The sequence below is a fragment of the Chrysochloris asiatica genome, unplaced genomic scaffold, assembly GCF_000296735.1.
Source record: "Chrysochloris asiatica unplaced genomic scaffold, ChrAsi1.0 scaffold00007, whole genome shotgun sequence".
Classification (NCBI taxonomy): Eukaryota; Metazoa; Chordata; class Mammalia; order Afrosoricida; family Chrysochloridae; genus Chrysochloris; species Chrysochloris asiatica.
Window position 1 is genome coordinate 30,964,299 of NW_006408525.1, and position 20,330 is coordinate 30,984,628.

The 20,330-nt window shown below is 52.2% G+C and overlaps 1 protein-coding gene across 1 annotated transcript; it reads right to left on the reverse strand.

The window, feature by feature from the left end:
* Positions 1–44: 44 nt before the first annotated feature.
* Positions 45–19,469, reverse strand: MAP3K14 (mitogen-activated protein kinase kinase kinase 14). Its single transcript, XM_006833719.1, has 16 exons — positions 19,158–19,469; positions 17,407–17,476; positions 15,924–16,134; positions 15,196–15,810; positions 14,081–14,218; positions 8,895–9,024; positions 8,537–8,668; positions 7,939–8,043; positions 6,412–6,575; positions 5,688–5,838; positions 4,568–4,921; positions 4,300–4,406; positions 3,724–3,868; positions 2,782–2,882; positions 2,284–2,441; positions 45–201 (listed from the first exon to the last, which is right to left on the reverse strand). Exons 1-16 carry the CDS (start codon positions 19,411–19,413, stop codon positions 45–47), a joined length of 2,994 nt encoding a protein of 997 aa, XP_006833782.1. The 5' UTR covers positions 19,414–19,469.
* Positions 19,470–20,330: the final 861 nt, after the last annotated feature.

Below are 20,330 nucleotides of genomic sequence, written 5' to 3' on the forward strand. Positions count from 1 at the left end.
CCTGCTGATGGATGCTGCCCCTCCACCTCCAGTGCGCTCTTTGACTAAAGGTTGTGGGGGGCGGTGGACATGACAGGGGCGTCGGCGCCTGTGATGACCCCGCCTCTGTGACGTTTCAGCCGCGACCCTGCCAGCGGTGGCCGAGGGCTATGGAAGGAGGCAGCAGGACGGGGCAGCAGGTCGGTAGTGGTGGGTGTCCTCCTGGAAAGGTGCCCCTCACAGCCCTGCATGGAGAGCCCTTTTCTGAAGACCTCAGACTGCCCTGCCCATCAGCAGCAGTTTTGGCCATGGTAAGCAGGGTACCTGGGGCTGCACTTTGCTGGGGCACCCTGGGCACAGGCTGCTTCCCCTCAGTGCGGGGTGTGGACATGTGCCCAGTGCACGCATGGTGCACAGAGATTCAGGGTGTTGAGCCACACTAGACAAAGCACTTGTGTGCCTGCTGGCATTCCTCCTCACAGGCCCCAGTTCTGACCAAACCCCACTCCTGCAAGGCATCTGGGTGGGAGTCCAGCCTCAGCTAGGGTCAGGAGGGCTGGCATAGTGTGTCCTGGGTATGTGGTCTGCACCCCACTTCTCCATGTCTGGTCAGTGTCTGCAGCATCCCTTCCTTCTCCCCAGAGTCACCAGGGTGTTGGCATGCTCCCAGTGTGGACTGGCAGTGTTTGGGTAGGGCATCTTACCCAACTGGTCAGAATGGAGAGCCTGCAGAAGGGAAGGCTGATGGGAAGCACTCACCCTTCAAGACTGAAAAGTTTTTGCTCAAAACAAGGGGCCAACCTGAAGATCTCTCCAAGGTGACCAGAGAGGGCAGTGGTGACAACCAGGTGTTCAACAAGCAGCAGGCAAAAGCAGAGACCCCCACAGCCTAAAAAACTCTTGTTGTCACTCCAAACTTTATTGCCTATAGTTCTCTACAACCAAGACTCTGCAGTACCAAGGCTGCAGCTATTTCGTGTCAGGGCAGGGGTCTCTCCCTGGGTAACAGTAAGGCTCAATGTGAATGATTAAATACACATCACTGTGCCAAGACGTGGAGACAAGTTTCCTAAAACTTGGTAAGGTGCTGCTCCCCAAGGAGGCGCTTCAAGAGACCCCCCCACCCCCACCCCACGATACCAAGAGGTTGGGGCTAGCAGGCCCCTCACCCCTGGTGATTCACAGTTGATTTAATGCTACATGCGTCCTGATCAACACCCCTGGGCTGGGGTATTGGAGAGGGGGGCTCATCTTAGAGACATCTAGAGGCTTGAGGGGTAACATGAGTGCAGACAGGTCAAGAATTGGGTCCCTTCACCCTGCCTCCGGGTCACTACTTGTGCTTGTGCAGAGCCACGGACCCGCCCTCCTGCAGGGCAGCCATGAAAGTGCTTTGAGGTCAACAGAGTGCAAAGTGCAGCTGGCAGTGCCCGTGGGCAGGGAAAAGGTGGGTGTGAAGCCCAGGCTGCATCCTTGGGGAAGATGGCTGGGTGTCAAAGGTCTGACCTGGGCAGCAACTGTCGCTGCTGTCTTTTGCATCTATCATGATACACCATCTGAGTCAAGTGGGTCTTGTTTCCACCCTTCACTTTTACAGATGAGGGAACTGAGTCGGGCAGCGGGGGCTCTGGAGACCAGGATGGCCTGCTACTCTGGGAAGGAGCAGGCCAGCAGCAAAGGGCATGTGCTTGGGGACTGAGAATGATTCCCCATAAACAACCTTCTTGGTTGAAACCAAGTTCAACTCAGACCATGTGTTGTACCAACCTAAAAAGCATTGTGGGAGCTCCTGGGGAGACTGCCTAGTGGCCGGGATTCCTTCCTCCCTGACTTCATGCGAATAGTTCTAAATGTAAAAGGGGGATAGATGGCCAGAGGCACCCCATTAACCCAAGGGCAGCCACACATCCTCTTCTGATTTGGAACTGGGCCTGAGTGGCCCTTAGACACTGACTTAGACTGCCCGAAGGTTGAGGAGCCCGGGGGCTTACTCACTCCCCAAACCAGGTTAGAAGCCGCTCTCCTCTGATCTAAACAGGCCAGGCCAGCTGGTTAGGGCCCTGGGCAGAGAGCCCTCTTTGTTCCTCCTCCTCTTCACGTGGGCTTGGCGGGGTCAGGCAGGACTCAGACAGGAAATCCTGGGAGGGGGTTGCTAGTCCCACTCTGCGGCTGGTCCCACCACTGAGCCAGGGGGTGGCAGGTGCCTGGGAGCAGGCTGAACCTATGCCTCAGGAGCAGCTCCTAGCCACCAAGAAGGCAGGGTTTCGGCAGAGCAGAGCTGTTGATGGACAGCAGAGCTAGGACCTATTCTCCAGCCGGCCATGCTTGATCCTCCAGCTCCAGGCAAAGCTGCTGTCAGGGGCCAGAACGCATTGCAGGTCGATGCCCGAGTCCGGCACCTCCATGTCATAGCGCACCGGTTGCCCATCCTTGGTCACCAAGCTGAAGGCTGCAGTGGGGATCTGGAGGCAAAGCAAACCAGTGGGCCTTAGACAGTTGGCATGGGGTTCAGAAGTCACCCAGAAATAGAAAGCTGATGGTCCCGTACTGCCCTGGGAGACCCATCTCACTCCAGCCAAGCAGGTAGCCCTGAAGGCATTACCTGCCTTTCATTGTGGAGCACTGAAGAAGCCATCTGGTCCCAGTGAGGGTCCTTAGGACCCTCAGTCACCACTGCCAGTCTGGCCCTGAGCCCCCAGCTCTGGGGAACATAGAGTGCAGTTTCTATTTATTGAAAAGTCTTCCTCCCAGAGGGTTGGGCCAGGCCCCTGGCCTCTAAGCTGGTGGGACCTGTCCACTCACCTGGCTGCTGATGCCCGTTGCGATGTCTCCCACCTTGACCCGGTGGAACTCCCGGATGTGCAGGTGTTCACCATTGAGGGACTGTATTTGGACTTTCACACCTGGTAGGCAAGGTGACAGTCAGGAGGCGGAGAAACCTGCTGTTACAAGTCTCTGTGTGAAGTGGAGGGAAGCTGGCCTGGCTGAGATGAAGCTGAGAGCAGTCAGGCTGATGTGGCCTCGGGTTACACCTGCTAGCTCGTGCTGGCGGTTTTCTGTCCACCCTTAGAATCTGGCCTGTACTTGGCAAAGAGCTGAGATTGCCTTTTATGGGGGAAGTTATATTCCAAATTGGACACAGAGTGAAAAGGAACTGAAAACAAAGATTCCGAAATTAGATTGCGGCCACTCAGACTGTTCTGTTCTTTGAGCTGGAGCAGCTCTTGTGAGGCCATGGGGGCTTCACGCCATGAGTCAGTCACACTGGCCCCTGTTCTGTCAAAATCACAGTATGACCTATGCAGCCAAGCCTGAAGCTAAGAAATTAATGTTGTTTTTCTCATATTCTGACCTCAGATCCCAGAGGAGGATGCCAGGATGGCCAGCTCATGGCATCAACACACTAGAGCGGAGTGCATGCCCAGGACTCCTGTTCTTCCTTTCCTTTCAGAAGGTGCTAGATGGCCAGCTTCCTTCCTCCAGGTCAGGAGAGACTTCTTTCCTCCCCGAGCCACGCTGACTTCACCCACAGCCGCTGAGGGGACACCAGTTCTCCTCTGCCCCACCAACAAAGGATCCTGGGGAGTCAGGGCCTTCACCATAAACCCAACTGATTAGCCAAGCACCTCAAGAGCTGGATGCCAGATGCCTCCCTCGCGTTTCCCCATTGTTCCAGAGGGAGCGGGGCATGTCCCTAGCGGCAGATCAGGTGGGGGTTGCTGAGCAGTTAAATATGGCACTGACCATTGAAATGGCTTGGGGTGTCTGTGGGCCGCCCCCGGGCCAGCACCATGTTCCAACTGGTGCTGCAGGCCTCTGCTTGGCTGCTCCATGAGTGTACGCCAGAACTCAGGGTGTCTCGTGAACTCTGAGAGGCCTTTGAAGGGTTCTGAAAGAGCAAGGGTAGATGCAGACTCAGGCCCTGGGGCTCAGGGAGCCATCTTTGGCTTTGGTGCTCTCCTGGGGAAAGGAGCTGCCCCAGTTCTCGGCTGGAGTACAGCTCTACTGGACACTTTTTGATATTCAGCGGAGGCTGAACTCATGGAGGGCCTGGGGGAAGACAAATAAGGAGTATTTCTAGGGGGCGGGACAAAGTCCATCTCCAAGCGATCCCCAGTAGCTAAAGCCATTCCCACACTCTCCAGTGTGTTCAAGATGGATGACCTCACCGGGATAAACCACGAGTCCCCCTCAGCAGTACCCCCTCCTTCCCTTTATTCACTCCTTGCATACTGTCCACTTACCCCCTGGACACAAAGTCACCTGCTCGGTGCCAGAGCCAGGAGACCCACACCCTGGCTCCTGACCCATTTGACTCACCTTCTCACTGTCATTTGACAGGGACAGGCTGTCGAAGCTAATCCATGACAGGATCTGCTCCTGCTCCTCCAGAGAAAATGTCTGAGAGAGACTGTTCAGAAATAATTCTGCAGGAAAAGCAGAAGACAACTATGGAGACTGGGAAGGATCTTGCTCTGAAGTCAGGTTCTTCTTGGACGGAAACCAGTTGGACCCAGAGGCGGTGGCACTGGCCTCGGTGGGAGGCCCATGATCAGTGCTCCGGGGTCCAGAGGCCCAAGGCTCATACCTATTTCCAGCTGTTGCAGTTCCTGCTCCGGGAAGGTTGCTCGGCGCTCTGGTGAGCTGGGGTTTGGAGCAGGGGTAGGCTCTAGGGAGGACAGAGGTAAGGGCTCCCACGTCCCAGACTCCTCCTTGCTCAGGTTCAGGGTTGGAGACTTGTTCGGCTCAGGGGGCTCTGGTGGCAGAGGAGGCTGGAGCTTAGGAGCCCCACCTGCAGTGCCCTCCGCTGGTTGGGGGCTCGGGATTCCTGGTGCGAGGTCCCTTGGCTGGGCACGCAGGGTCTGATGAGAGTTCGCTTGGTTTGGCAGCAGATGTCTTGGTTCTTTATATTCTCCCCTCCAAGGGCTCTTCAGACCCCCGACTACAAAACAGAGAGCACATGCAGAGAGGTAGCAGCAAGTCAGCACACAGATACAACTTGGGTCGCATCAGGAATACCTTTCTTGAGTAGAGGAGGGCTACACCTGAGCCATATGGGGGGCCTCTTGCTGGGTCTCATCAGAAGGACCACTTAGGAGGGGAGTGGTGGTCTCTGAAGGGGACCTCTTAGGTAAGGTGGCTTCATTTAAATGGGAAGAGGACTGTATTTGTCTTGATTCCATGTCCCTTCTGGTAACAGCAGCAGATTGGAATGACAGAACTAACTCCTGAGAAGGGCTTTGTGACGGCACAAAGGGCAAAGCACCAGTAATTTCTGTTTCAAAGGGCTGGAAAGTGACACCTAGTGTGATGTGGCATCCTCTGGGTGTTGGTGAGTTTGAGTCCCTTTTTGGGGAAAGATGAGGCTGTCTCCTCCCATAGAAATTTCCAGTCTTGGAAACCGTGCCTAGAGTTGTCATTAGAATCCACTCGATGGCTGAGGGTTTGGTTTTGGTTTGAATACACAGTAACGCTCTTCCTCCACTTCTTGAGTCATCCCTCTGACAACAAGCTATGGCATTTTTACTGACATCACCTCAGTCTCTCTCTATCATCCCTGAAGTGGGTGTCATGTCCACATTCGGACAACTCCAGCTCCCAGAGGTGGGTACCTTGCTCTTGTCCACTACACTACCTGCTCCTCCCTCGGCCCCTGGCTCTCAGTCCTGCTGGGGTGGCAGGGGGGCTGCACCAGCATATGCTCTTACCTTGCTGCAGCGCCAGGCTGACCTTGTCCCCCAGCTCCACTGCAGAAGCTCGGTGGACAGGCTCTTTCCTCAGCCCCTCTTGAATGGCCTGGGCAGTGAGAGGGGCGCAGGACGGTGGGATCTCCCTCACAGGTGGGGGCTCGCTGGCAATCTGGGGGTCAAAAGACAACATGGTGAGGCCTGTGGTCCTCATTTTTCAGCACCCAGCCTTTGTGTCCCTGCCCTACACTGTGCTGGATTAGGCACTTCACAGGGAATGGAGAGGCCTGGGGTAGAACCAAGGCAGGGGCTTTGCCCTAAAAAGGGAAAAAGGTTCAGGTAGAGCAGGCCTAGTGTGCAGCTGCAGAATAAGCAGTGGACTGCTAACTGCAAGGTCGGTGGTAACAGCCCACCAGTCGCTTCTCAGAAACCTGAGTCAGAACCAACTCAACAGTACTTAACAATAGAGCAGACCAGGCCAGGGCCAAGGAGCCAGAGGCCCGAGTCCTCCAGGCCCAGCCTGTCAGGAGGCAGAGGAGGATGGCCCAGGGTGTGGACTGAGGCGAGCTCTGAGCTGCCAGGAACTCCGTGAGACCTCACTTCGGGTCTCTCCTTGCATCCTCTGATCTGGGTGGTAGCCTTTCAGTCAGGCCTCCCCCGGCTCCCTGCTCACATCTGTTACTGAAGGGTCCCCCACCCCCAAATGGGAAGCCACCTACAGCCTGGACCTGGTGTTGTCACTAACCTTAAGGAAGAGTGGCCCCAGGAAGTACTGAGTCCAAGGGTGGCAACCATTGAGCATGTGCAGCATCATGCAGCAGCTGCTCCAGATGTCCACCTTAGTGTCACAGGGCTGATTCATCACCACCTCTGGAGCCATGTGAGTCTCTGTGCCAGGGATGTAGTCCCCTGAGTACATGAGGGTGAGACACAACAGTCAGCTGTGAACTCTATTAGCAACAGCCTGGGCAATGCCTGCAGCAGTCACCTCTTGGGGAACCTCGACTGTTTCCCCATTATAGTACTTCAGATGAAGAGACAAAGCCTCCCAGTCTAACGGGGGTGGGGGGGGACGAGCTAAATCAGAGATCTGCCGGGAGAGGGACAAAGCACAGACACAACCAAGGACGGGGCAGGATGCTGAAAATCAGGTAGAAGACTAATGGCATGATGTTCTGAAATATCAGAGATGTAAGAAAACGTGCAAATGCATCAAAGACTGGGAAGAACAGTAGTAGATGTTAACAGTAGGTTTTTTCTGGTGACTTGGATTTTTGGGTGTATATGCTTAGTTCTGCAATTAAAAACTATTTTTTTGTACTAAAAAATCCCCAGTGAAGTTATTTGACTGTGGAGGTGAGGTGTCTGTGGTCAATCTACAGCTTCTAAATCATCAATACAGTCCTTTAATGACAAAGATTCATAGACACCCAAAAGTCTTGTTTTTGGCTTAGGCCAAAATGAAATCATTTTATGGTTAATGCTGTAAATGAAAACAGGAGGGCACAAAAGTTGTGTAATAATGGTCAACAATAAATGATGCATATGCATTTTCTATACACAAAAGAGGACTCCTGGTGTGGTGCTGTGGGATAAAGCATTGGACTGCAAATTGGTTTGAACCACAAGGTCAGCGGTTCAAGTTCACCAGCCGCTCTTCGGAAATCCTATATAGGGTCGCTGTGAGTCGGAACCGACTCGATGGCACTTAAAAACAACAATACACAAAAGAAAAACAAAAAAACAAAAAACCCAAACCATGAAGGAGTTATTTCAGATAGTCTAGAATATTCATGATTATCTCTGGGCAAGAGAAACGGTGAAAATACCTTTCACCCCCTTCCTCTTTTCTACCACTTAATTCTGTATTTGCTAAGTATTCGGGCGCAGATTTCTTAATAAACACAAAGCTCCAGAGCCTTGAACAGAGGTGGGCATGGAGAGCTGGGGTCTCAGCTTGGAGCCTGGCTCCCACACAGGGTCAGGTGAGAGTCATGAGTCACGAGGGCTCTGAACAAGAGGTCTGGGACCTTGGGCAAGGCCCTCAGCCTTTTCGTTCTCTTCTCTGTGTAATGGGAACTTCAGAAATGAGCACTTGGCATGCATTATATAAGCCTAACAACAAAAGCCCTAGGCTTGTGGGACTGAGGGCTACGTTGATGGATGTAAAGTGCTCTTATTCCCATTACAGAACTCCCATTACAGGAGAAGGCCCATGGCTGATGTTCAACAAGAACCACGGCTATCAGCCTATAGGGAGGAGCAGCCTTACCTGTGAGCAAGGACGTCCCCAGGCCACCAGGTTGAAGGCACACAGCATGGCCAAAGTCACAGAGGGCTGCACGGCTCCCATCACTGGACAGCAGCACATTGTCAGCTGCCAGAAGGCCACCCCGGGGGAGGAAGAGGAAGAGGTGAATCACACCATGTCCCAACCCACCCTGTCTGGGCTTGGCCTGGACCACTAGTGAGGTCATTTTCTGGCTGACCCTACAGGGCAGCTGCTGCTTCGTTTCCTTAGCCATGGGGGATGGGAGGAGGTATCAGCTCAGACTAGAGGCAGGCAGCAGGCTGGGGTTCTGAGGAGCTGGGTTTACTCCTGGTCCACGACCACTCAGTTCTGCTATTCCCACCCTCTCCCAGTGGTCACAGATGTGCAGGAGCTTGGTCTTCAGTTCTCTGTGGGCACCACTGCTGGGAACAACGGTGCCTGACTGAAGGCCTGGAGAACACCCTTTTCCCACCACGACCTGTCAGCCAGACTCAGGCTCTGCCACCGGGATTAGCAGGCAGACCCAGAAGAACTGGGAGGATGGGGTGAGGAAGGACTGGGCCCCCTGGGGACCAGGGCCTGGGAGTCTGGGCCTCACCTTTGACATCTCCATGCAGAATCCTTCGCGTATGCAGGTACTCCAGCCCCTCCAAGGCTTGGCCCAGGTAGTACAGGGCCCGGTCCTCTGGCAGACAGCCCTTCTGCTTAATGAGCTGGCCTAGTGAGCCACCTAGGAGACCAATGGCCAGTCTGGACCTGGGCTTTCTCAGGTCTCCAAGCAAGGCAAGGGCAAGAGCAAAGGGCAGGTGATAGAAAAGCAGGCCATTCCCTGCAGATGCTACAGGGTCAGGAGGTTAAAATGAACTGAATAAGGGTCAAGATCACCCGGGCAAGACTTGGGGGAAACACTTGGCTCTACATGTTGAAGGAAAAACAAGTGGGACTTGGTGCCTTACCTTCCAGCAGCTCCATGAAGATGCTGACCCAAGGACCCTCCTTCACAGCACCATATAAAGGGACAATTCTGGGTGAGGTCAATCCTGCACATGCTACCAACTCTTCTGCCCGGAACACTTCGATCCGTACCTGGAAGCACCCAGAGGTGGTCGAGTCAGGAGTGACGGAGACCAGGGCTGCTTGCTCTGGTTTCCGGTCAGGAACTAAACTGAGTACTGTGTGCCCCTGGTGCCAGGTGCCACTCCTTACATGTTATTGAAGTTCTGGAGTGCTGACCATGTGGGAAGACACTGGCATGAAATCACAGGCATTGATTGCCAGGCTCCTGGCAGGCTGCCCACCCTCAAATCTGCCAAACAGAGGATATTTGTTACCTCTACTCCAACATCTGGGAGACTGGGGGGACATTAGCCTTCTGTTAATCAATATCCATGTCTACTCTCAAAATTGGGGTTTCTGACTTCTCTGAAGCTTGAGTGGATATGATGAAAACTCTGTCTCAGGCTCCACAGGCCCCTCAATACTCTGCTTAACATCCATTCTTAGTGGTCTCTGTCTCAGAAGTCACAGCTCCACGCAGGCAGGGCAGTGTTGATGTTTACTGTTTGCAGCTGTTTCCCTAGCATCTGGACACATAGGCGGCATCAAGGGCTGTGTTGGCCTGGAAAGGCCACTGACTCCACTCTGGAGGGAGTGGCAGTTGGCACGGTGGGAAGTCCTGGCTGAGGTCATATCCAAAGACAGATCGCATCTCCTCAGCCGTGTGTTTGCACATGTGAATGAGGACTCGGAGGGATGACACGTACCACTGTTGTTCTTGTTGGTAAGTGTCATCAAGTCGTCCCAACTCATAGCAATCCTGTATAGGGTTTCCAAAGAGTGGCCAGTGAGTTTGAACCGCCAACCTTGTGGTTTAAACTAACCTTGCGGTCCAGTGCTTTATCCCACAGTGCCACATGCCGGGCAAGCAGTGGGTGCTCACTCTTACTCCAGCTGGAATAAGAACAGTTTAGTATGCACTTAGACTTCATAATAGTGACTGATCCTGCTTCCAGGCTTCTGTAGAAACTTTAAGCAGCATCACCAGGGGGTCATCCAAACCAGTCTGGAAGAAATCTGTCTGGGATTCAGCAGTTTTCTTTGGAGACCTGCTGGCTTGAGCTCTGATGATATGGGGCTTTGGCATATCAGTGGGAAGTCTTTCTCTTCTGGTTAAATAATTATCTGGTTTGGTTCATCAACTCCCATGGGCTTGGATTGTTCATTGTCTATGTTTCCAGCTCTTTAAGAGGCCTTAGCATCTGAGTTGGAACTAAATCACTAAGAGGACTTGCATCAGAAAATGTGTTTTAACCCTGCAGTTTCCAAGTTGGGAGCTGAAGTCCTCGGCACGGTAGAGAACAGAAGGGAAGGATGTTTTACATTTGAGTAAGCGCAGTGCCTGGCATCCGTGGGCACCCTGAAAACAACCAACACAATGTGCCTTTGGATGATGTATTTTGTGAAGTTGGGTTTCTGAAGGTTGTGGTGATAAAAAACCAACAACTAGTACTTCCAGAGAAAACTGTGGAATAGGAAATGGAGGTGGCGCTGTCCAATCTCATTTTAAGACTTGAGAAGTGGGGCAGTGCCCAACAAGACCCACACATCATGAAGAAGTCATTTTATGTTGTTTAAGAGTAGAATAAAAATTTTCTCTCAAGTTACGTTTATTTTTCAAATGACTACTAAGTTATCAGGACAAATACTACTTGAGAAACGGAGCTATAGGTGTTTCTTTTGGCCAGAGGCATCATGAAATAATTGCCGAAACCTTAAGGACGGAACCAAACAAGCTTGGGAACCTCCGCTTTAGCCTTCAAAGACACCGATAAATCTCTATAGCGGATTGCAGTTGTTAAGTGCCATTGAGTCGGTTCTGACTCCTAGTGACCACGTGTAGGGTTTCCAAGGAGCGGCTGGTGAGTTTGAACCACCAACCTTCTGGTTTAAACCAACCTTTTGGTCCTGCACTTATCCTACAGCACCCCACCAGGACTCCACAGTAATGGATTGTTATTGTTAAGTGCCGTCGAATTGGTTCTGACCCATAGCGACCCTGTATAGGGTTTCCAAAGAGCAGCTGGTGAGTGTGAATTGCCAAACTTGCAGTTCAAACGGCTTTGCAGTCTGATGCATTAGCCCACAGCACCACACCAGGACTCCACAGTAGTGGATTAGCAATGTTAAAAACATCTCCAATCACCCAGAGCAAAGTGGAGACGGAGAAAATACTTCAAAGCACAAGGTGCTCCTTTAGAAGTCCGGACCAGCCCCAGAGAGAGCAAGCTGGAAAGGCAGTCAGATGGGGAGAAAGTGCCCAGCTTTCTAGTCCAGCTCCAGCCGCCAGTCGGGCCCACCTGCTCTCTGTACCCAGCAGTGCCCTCATCTGTAACTTTGGGGGCTGGACTGTGATGAGGACGTTAGTGAGAATGCATAGATCAATGCCCACTTAACACTGAGCATTCGAACTGTTCTAAGCACTTTAGAAGCATTAGTTATTTATAGCCTACAATAGCCTAGCAGGTGGTATTATCATTATCCCCATTTTATAGATAAGGAAGCTGAAACCTAGAAAAGTAACTTGTCCAAGGTCACTGGGTAAACGTATCAGAGCTTCAGAAGCCTGGCTCTAGAGCCACCAGCCACCCTGTCTCCCTGATGGCTGTTCCGGATGGTTTTCCATCCAGGCCCTGCAGAAGCGAGCACACCCATATGGAGTCTGGTCAGCCACTCGGCCCAGAATCACTTCCTTCCACTGAACTGCCTTCCGGAGACGCTCCTCTTGTTCACTTTCATAGTCTCCACTTTATTTCCTCTCTACAGAGCAATTCTGTAAGATCTTTTGAAGGTCCCTCATTACTCTGACCCTGACCAGCAGACTTCTGATGACCTGCCCACCTCTGAGGCCTTATCCCCAACTTAGCAGGGGGCTGTTTCTCATCTGGCCTTCGAGCTGAAATCTGAAAGCCTTGCCTGCCTTCCAGCCCTCTTGAGAGAGAGGAGGGGCTGTGTGGGCTGCCAACGAGCTGTCCCCAGAGTGCTTCTTGGACTAAGAAGAGGGAAAATTCTGCGAGGGGCCAGCTCCAGTCAGCTAGAGCAGCCGCTCTGGTGCTGGGAAGTCTGGGTGTTGTGGTTGGAGCTTTTCCTACTGCCTTGGGGAGGTGGAAATGTATTTGTTCTCTACTACTACGTTAGGGCTGTTTACCTTATTGCCTGGGACTCAGTGCCTCCGCAGGGGAACAGCTGGGAGGTGCAGTGACTAAGCTCCCCAGCACTGGCTGTCCCTCTTCAGGACACTTCAGTCTCTTGCCCTCCTCTGCCTGCCTCTTAGGAGGGGACAGCTGAGCCTTCTCTGGTAGCCTGGGGAGGGGAACTGCAGCTGGGGAGGTCATGCACTTGGCTTTGGCAGCCAAGTGAAAGATGACCGATGATGGCAAAAACTCAGCACATGTTTCTGTCAGTGGGGGGTGGCTAGGGGTGGGTTGTTGTTGTTAAGTGCCATCGAGTCGCTTCTGACTCAGAGCAATCCTGGATAGGATTTCCGAGGAGTGGCTGAGAGGTCCGAACCACACCAACCTTCCAGTCCAGTGCTTATCCTACAGCGCCACGCCACGACCAAGGAGATTGGGTGGAGCTTGCTTATTTGACACAGTTGATCTGACATTTGGGGCAATACTTATGGATAGTCCCCTTTCTTGGCCTGTCACCAACTTGTCAGTAAACCTGGCCTGTGGACAAAGCAGGAAGCTAGGTTTATTGTCATCACAATCTGTACCATCACCACTTACATCATGGTGTGCCCATGCTGCACACAGCCAATGGTGCTGGGCCTGCCTTGTCTGACGACTGAAGGAACAGCCACTTGAAACAAGGTTCCTATTTTCACTCAGCCCACAGAGCCCAGGAAATGGCTCACGGGATGTTTCTGACTTCTGAGGTCCTGGGTGCTAGCTCTGAGACTGAGAGTTTAGGCAAGGGACAAAGTGGCTTCTAATCAAAGTGAGTGAAGCGTCGGATCAGGGGGACAAGAAAAGATAGTGGAGGTCCGTGAATTTGTTGCCACCGCCACTGATTCTGGCCAGGACTTGCTGGTCTGATTTGACAGAGGCAGGAGAACTGAGCTCTCAGCCTCCAGGTGCAGCCTTGGACCGGTTTGCTCCCTCTCCGATCCTTCTAACTGGTGAGATGTGAGGGTGGAACAGATAGTTCACTCTTCCTGCCACCCATCAGAATTCTAGGACCATAAGCCTGCCTCTCTACACCTGTCCTGAAAAGTGCTTTCAAGTACAAACTCTACAGTCAGACAAACCTGGTTCAGTCACTAGACCAGTGACATCTTGTACCAAGTCCCATTTCCTCTTACTATGTATCTCACAAGACTGTTGTGAGGAACAAAGGAGATAATACATGTTTACTGATTTGTAACCAGAATCAGTGACGTGCTTACTAGGTTAGGTACCAGGCACCATGCTGAGCAGTCAACACCTCACACTCTCTCAGTCCTCTCAAGAACCCCGCTGCTCAGGTCTGCCGCCCCCACTTTACAGATGAGGAAACAGACACATGCCTCTCCAAGCTCTCCGAGCTGAGATGTGGTGTGGCTCCCCACGGTGTGGTTGAGCTCCACATGAATTTTATGATGATCCAATCACAATCATCTGCCAGGTTTCGATTCGTCCCTAAGGACTTGACATTTTGAGTGGCCAAGACTGTAACCGGACACTGAGGGCCCTCCACACACATACACCACGTGTAGCAGCTCCCAGGCCAGGACACGTGACTAAGGGCCTCCTCCAGTTCCCACTAACCCAGGGCACTTAGTCCTGGTAATAAAGTGGTTTATGCATAGGGTTACCAATCACAAGATCAGCTGTTCAAATTCACCAGGAGCTCTGTGGGAGAAAGATGAGGCTTTCTGCTCCCATCAAGATTGACAGCCTGAGATAAACACTATACAGGGGCACTCTGAGTCAGAACCAATCCCCTGGCACACAGCAGCAGGAGGGCACATAGTGATAACCAAGCTCGGACAGACCTACGCTGCCCTGCAAAAAGGCAGAAGTAACAGAGTGGCCACCTGTAGGCTTCCCTCGTCAGTCCCTGCACACCCTTTTATCGGGGGTAGATGGGGGGCCTTGCGCACCTTTTTGACTGCACACTGGAAGCCAGTCCGTTTGTCTTCCATCCTGTGAACCTCTCCGAAGGAGCCTCGGCCCAGGCGGGGCTGCTTTGTGGCCCAGTGCACCTCCTCTCGGTACTCATAATCCACTGGCTTGAGTTTCTGGGGATCGCAGAAGAGAGAGGACAGTTTCAATGGCCAAGGCAGCCAGAGGATAAAGAGCGACAGTAAGGAAGGGGCTTGTAGGGACAGGAGGAAGGCTGAACTGACTGCCTGGGGTACAGCAGCACCTTTTCCCAGACTTGTGGGCCTGGGTCAGAAATGAAATTGTAAGCAACCTGGACAATGTGAAAATATAACTTGGGAGTAAGAAAGGGGGGGAGCAAAGTGTTAAGAGGGGCAGGCGGGGCCTAGGGATAGTGTTAATCAACAGCGGAATAAATCCCGTCATTTCAGCTTGGTAAAGTCATTTAAAGCTACAAAGTTATCTATTAAGAGAAGGGAACGAGGGAGGCAGTGAAGATGAACAAACTATTCATCTTTTATATCAGGGAGCCTTTCAATCATATCTGAACTGGATGATCGAGGTTTCTACCTGCTTCTTAACTTCGGCATTATTCATATAACACACACACAATACTTTAGCAACAATGAGGTGGTTGTTATTAAGTGCCATCAAGTTGGTTCTGACTTATATTGACCCTGCATAGGGTTTCTGAGGCTTTAACTCTTGGCAGCGGCAGAAGCCTCATCTTTCTCCCAAGGAGTGGCTGGGACCTTGTGATGTGCAGTCCAGTGCTTACCGTTGGAGCCACTGCACTCCCAGCAATGATGTTACCATCCAGAATAACCAGAAGCAGACACAGTTAAAGAGACCCTGATAAACGCACCTGGGATGGAGTGGGAGGCTGCTCATTCTCATCAGTGACAACTGTCTACCATCTGACTTGTCACCATGTGCCTAATGACTATGATACAGGGTGGAAACTTGGGGGTGAGGCTGGCAGGTTTTAGTGACACCTTTTCCCCCATAGCAGGTCCCACCCTGACTCCCAGCTGCTGCCCTTGGCCCGAGTTGGCGGTATATGTGTGTGTGAGAGAGAGAGAGAGAGAAAGAGAGAGATTGGGGGAATAGTTACCTCATGAAGCAGTACCCCTTCACTGTCTTCAGTTTCAGGGCTGGGCCCCCGCAGCCTGGGACTTCCTGCCGACCAGGTCTTGGCCAGACTGGCCAGACTGTGGGCCTGGCCTGAGCTCACACTGCCCTGCAACGCATGCACCAAGTATTCTTCCACAGAAAATTTCTCACCAGTGCCACGTGATGGGCAGCTAGACTCCAGGTGTGGGCCTGGCAGGGGCTTCTGACTGTCTATATATGCCAGTTTGCCCAGGTGTGGGCCAGGCAGGGGTTTCTGACTGTCTGTACATGCCAGCTTGCTCAGAAAGGATTCCAAAGGGTGAGGTTTCCAGGGCTGAAGGGGGTTGAATGGGAAGGGATGGGGCAGTCTGCTGTAGGGGACAGGATGAGCTAGCCGGGGCAGGGGCCCCATATCCTGGGGGTGATGGAGTTTCCACACATGGTTCAGACACTGCAGGGGGCTGATCAGCTTGTGGAATTCCGATCGAGGAAGTGCTGGCCGTATGTCTTCCCCGAGTTTTTTAAAACATAGTTGGCCAAGGCTTGGCTCCTTCAGAAGCTTGGTGAACTGTGGGGTGCTTCTAACATATGAGGAGCCTAATGGAGACTCATCTTCCTGTGAGGAAAACACACAGCGTCAGGAATAAGGTCAAGGGCACACAGTGTTCCTCAAAAGAGCCATTCTGGAAACTGATGAGTCTGGGGTCTGCAACGTGGGTGAGGTCTTACCTGAATTGGGACTGTGCAGCTCTCTTGCTCAGGGATCCTAGGGAGAGGTTTGGCCAAGGCCACTCCGGCCTGAGCCAGGGCCTTTGAGCTCTTCTTCTTCCGTTTCTTCCGGGCTTTGCTGCGACGCTTTCCCTTCCAACATATAGGGGCCATTTTGCCCTCAGTAGCATGGGCCACATTGTTGGGGATTTGATCGAGGCTATCCGACTGGCTGTCAAAAGGGCAAGATACTCATTTTGAGTATGAAGAGGCAAGGGGATGCAGTGGCACAGAGAGATGGACTGGTTTGGAGTCACAGACAGCAGTGGTCAAATCTCAGCTTTGTTATTACTTGTGTGAACCTGGAAAAGGTCCTTAACACACAATGGCTTTCAGTTTTCTCCTTTATAAAAGTACTATGGTTTCTACCATGGAAGGTGGAAATGCTGTCTAACAGAAACAGCTCAGTTAAAAGGCCTGTCTCTCTCCTGCCTGTCTGGGTACCTGGCCACAATCAGCAGTAGTTAAGGCTCAAGTGATGAGGTGTACACTTAGCTCTGTCCAAGGAGACAGCGGTGGCAGGAGACACACACAGCCCTCACTCCTCATAAGGCCTCCTTGTCTGCCTCCACAGGGAGCTTAGGTCTAGGGGGATAGCTGGAGAGGCTTCCAGGCTTCTGAAAACGTGGGTCCTCCAGAGACCCCCTGCCCTAGGCCAAAAGCACCTTCAGCACTGAGCAGTTCTTGGTTCAGGGAAGCGGCTGTGGTTCCCACCTTTTCCTCGATAGCAGTTTCCCAATTCCAGTGATTACAAAAATGGCTGCTTGCTGGTTTGTTGTTGTTGTGAGGTACCATTTGTTGAGTCGCCTCTGACTCCTAATGACCCTATGCACAACACTGATGGAAACAGGCCCAGTCCTGCGTCATCCTCACATCTACCACCCCCTGGTGGTAGAAGATGGAATTGTTTCTAGGTTCAATTCTCAGTTGCCAACAATCATCTTTAGGGGAATGGGAAGCTTGGGAACAGATACGCCTCACCCCTGGGTTCCTGTTGACAGTGCTACTGAGCTGTTCACATTTTACATTTCTACAATCCTCATGTCTACTTGGGTGTGCTGTTTACTCCCATGGACGGCAGTTACAGTGGAAGCTTTGGGGCCTTCATTCATGGTCACACCAGTGGGAACTTGTGTTCCCAGCACCCTCCCCACTGATGGGAAGCAAGGGGTGTATCAAGGGCTCAGTGAATACAAATAAGATGCCAAGCTGATGTGGCCTAGAGGCAGTCTACCAGAAGCCACAAGCCGTGAAAAGCTTTTGAAAAGTTTACTTGGCTAAGAGACCAGCTCAGCCAGGAAAACCTGGGCTGGTTCCAGGAGCTGAACCACAGGTGCTGAGGAGGCAGCCAGGGGTCACTTGGGAGCAGCCTGGGCAAGCCGCTGGGGGGAGGGAGGCCACTGCCCTCAATTCCCTGCCTTTCCAGTCAAGCTTGCCGGCTTACCTGTACTGTTTCGAGCCAGCGATGAAAATTCGTTCAGAAAAGGTGGGACTGAACTCTTGGCTATTCTCACCTTTTAAATAATGGGGGAGGGTTGGGGAGACAAGCAGAGGGGAGAAGAGAAAGAAGAGAAATTCAGCACTTAGGCGAAAGAAATTTTATAGCTGTCTTCTGGGGCCATTCTTCCCCCACCTGCCTAAACCACCTCCACCTGGTGGTTCACCTACCATTGTCTCCTTCTCTCACGAACTGTCCTCTTCTCACCCCCCAGTCAAGAGCAGAGGATGCGTCTGTGTAATATGCAACCCTACGGGTGCCCACCTCACTTCAGTTGCTATGACACTTAAGTGAGATATTGTGCTTTGTTGTTAAGTGCTGTTGAGGCAGTTCCAACTCATAGTGACCCTGTGTGGGGTTTCCAAGGAGCGGCTGGTGGGTTTGAATCACCAACCTTGTGGTTAGCAGTCCCGTGCTTATCCTATAGCACCCTACCACGACGCCTAAGTACGATAACCTACCTAAAATACTCAAGATAGTGCCTGGCACATAGTCACAGCTCAATAAATAGAAGGAGGCCTGGCAGTGTCGTGGGTTACAAGTTGGGTTGCTAGCCATGAGGTCAGCAGTTCAAATCTACCAGCCACTCTTTGGGAGAAAGATGAGGCTTTCTGATTCCGTGAACATTCATGGCCTTGGAAACCCTATACGGGGACACTTTGCATCGGAACAGGCTTGACACAGACCACCACCATTGTATACATCTCTCTCTCTATTTTTGGAGTCCCTGGGTGGCATAAATGGTTAAGCGGTGAACCACTAATCTCCCCACCCCCTTGCTACTTAAGGTACCTTGGAAGGAAGCCTGGGGTAATCTGCTTGCAAAAGGTCACAGTCTTGAAGACCCTATGGGGCAAGTCAAGTTGGTACACACGGGGGCGCCCTGAGTAGGAATCCACTCAACAGCAAGTAACAGTAACAACATGTGATCACCTTATTACTATCTCAGTCACTCTTGTGAAAAACGTTGTTCTCTCATCTTTCCTCAAAAACCAACCTAAAGGAAGTCGAAGCTGAGGGGAAGGCTATGTCTAGGTGGGAAATGCCTTCAGAACCTCTTGGTCTCTCTAGGCTGTACCGAGAAACTGCCTGGGCTGGAATGTAGGATTCCTAGTCCTCCCCAGGCCTCCTGAGAGAGTCTCTGTCTCCCAGGGGCAGCCATCATTCCTAGCCATTTGGAGGTTATCGAGTAGATGCAGAAGGGGCCAGGCCAGGTCTCCCCCTGCAGTGGCCTGCTGCTCTAGACTGGCCCAACAGGCCCAGAGCAGGTGTTCACTACTCTTTGGGGTGGGGCCAACTCCAGGTGGAAGGTGGTGAAGGGCTTATTGGCCCCAGAGGGGCTTTCCAAGAGGCCTGGCTTTTCCTGTCTGGGGCCTCTCCAGAGTGGCTCAGCTGCTCACGTTCACAGCACAAGACTGAGGCCTGGCTCATCAAGCCTGCAAAGAGTGCTCAGGACTAGGAAGCGCGCCCAGGGATTCCCGTCCCCTCGCTCGCCTCCCTTGCTCTGGCCACAGTGAACAAAAGCCTCCCTTCTTAGGCTCCATTCCCTTTTCTAGTTCCCATTTGACACCGATTCTTGCTTTAGCCCTCTGTGGTATCTTCTGAGGATCTTACATAGCAGCTACCTCTTCCACAGGGGAACCCTCAGAGTAGCTTATCTGTGCCCAGCCACCTGCCCTCGTGCCAACAGCCCTTACATTCGGCCTGGGCGATGATGGAGATGGCGGTCAGCCCACCCTCAGAGCCTTCCTTGGCTGTGCCTTTGGTAATGACGTCGTTCAGGATCTGCCACTTCCCGCAGAACACAGGGGTCTTCTCTGAGGCCTCAAGCTTGCACACGGAGCTCTGATTCTTCCCCAATGTCTGCGCCTTCTCCTTGGCTTTGGCGAGCTCCTTTTGTTGCCCGACTGCTGAGCCAGGGGTGCCCGGACAGACCAGTTCCATCACTGCCATTTCCCAGCCCCAGCTCACCCTGAGAGAGAGCAAACACAGAACAGTCACTAGAGCCCCAGACCCCGGTGGTGGTGGTGGTGGTGGTGGGGGCAGGAGGGGGAACCAGACCAGGCTGGGGCTGGAGAAGAGTAGGGGCGGAAGGTCACATGTATTGATTTTCCAGAACTGCAAATGGTGAAGCTCCAAGTCATGTGGGCCTGGCCCTTTCAGCTCTCCAGTATAAACGAGCACCTCCACTCAGTCCTACAGCGGCAACATGCATCGGGACTGGCTTTCTTGCCTTCATAATTGGTTGAATCTTTTTTTGTTGTTTGATGGCAAATGTAGGCTTAAAGCAGGAAAGGGGGGCGGAGCCAACCCTCCAAAGCCATCAGTTACATCATCTACCCTGTCTAGTCCTTAGCTTCTATGATGGTGTGTGTATACAAGCCGCAGTGGCTAGCCTCCAAGGGGAGAGAATTAAATATTTGCTTTTTGTTTTTCCGCAGCAGGAGGTATATATGTAGGCATATGTCTGAAGGGAGGTATGTACATGTCTGAGAGGACTTCAAAAAGTCTTTTTGAAACCCCCTTGTATGTGCATATATACATATGACAGACCTGCGCGCACACATGTACATATAAAATCTTACAAAGTCTGCAAATCAGCATGCAAACAGAGCTCAGTCCTTGGCTTCATCCTCTGACGCATCTTTTCAAGGGCTTTCTAGAAGGAACTGACATGCTGTCTTCTATAGTTTCCAAACTCATTTGCTAAAAACTTCTCCTAGGTTATCTGTTTTTCTTTCAGGCAACATTAGTAGTGGAATTTATATGACACCACCAATACCAACCTATATCTCTAAAACTGTTCACCTTTATCTGGGTTGTGGGTTCACCTTTACCAGCCTTAGCCTTGTCCACTCCCAAGGAAACCA

Excerpts from the sequence above, each read along its gene's own strand:
- MAP3K14 (XM_006833719.1), bottom strand. The coding sequence starts at position 19,413 with ATGGCAGTGATGGAACTGGTCTGTCCGGGCACCCCTGGCTCAGCAGTC. Across the intron at positions 5,839-6,411 it reads TGGGGCCACTCTTCCTTAAG|ATTGCCAGCGAGCCCCCACC; the intron begins GTTAGTGACAAC and ends TTTGACCCCCAG. Across the intron at positions 3,869-4,299 it reads TGTCAAATGACAGTGAGAAG|AACCCTTCAAAGGCCTCTCA; the intron begins GTGAGTCAAATG and ends TTGCTCTTTCAG.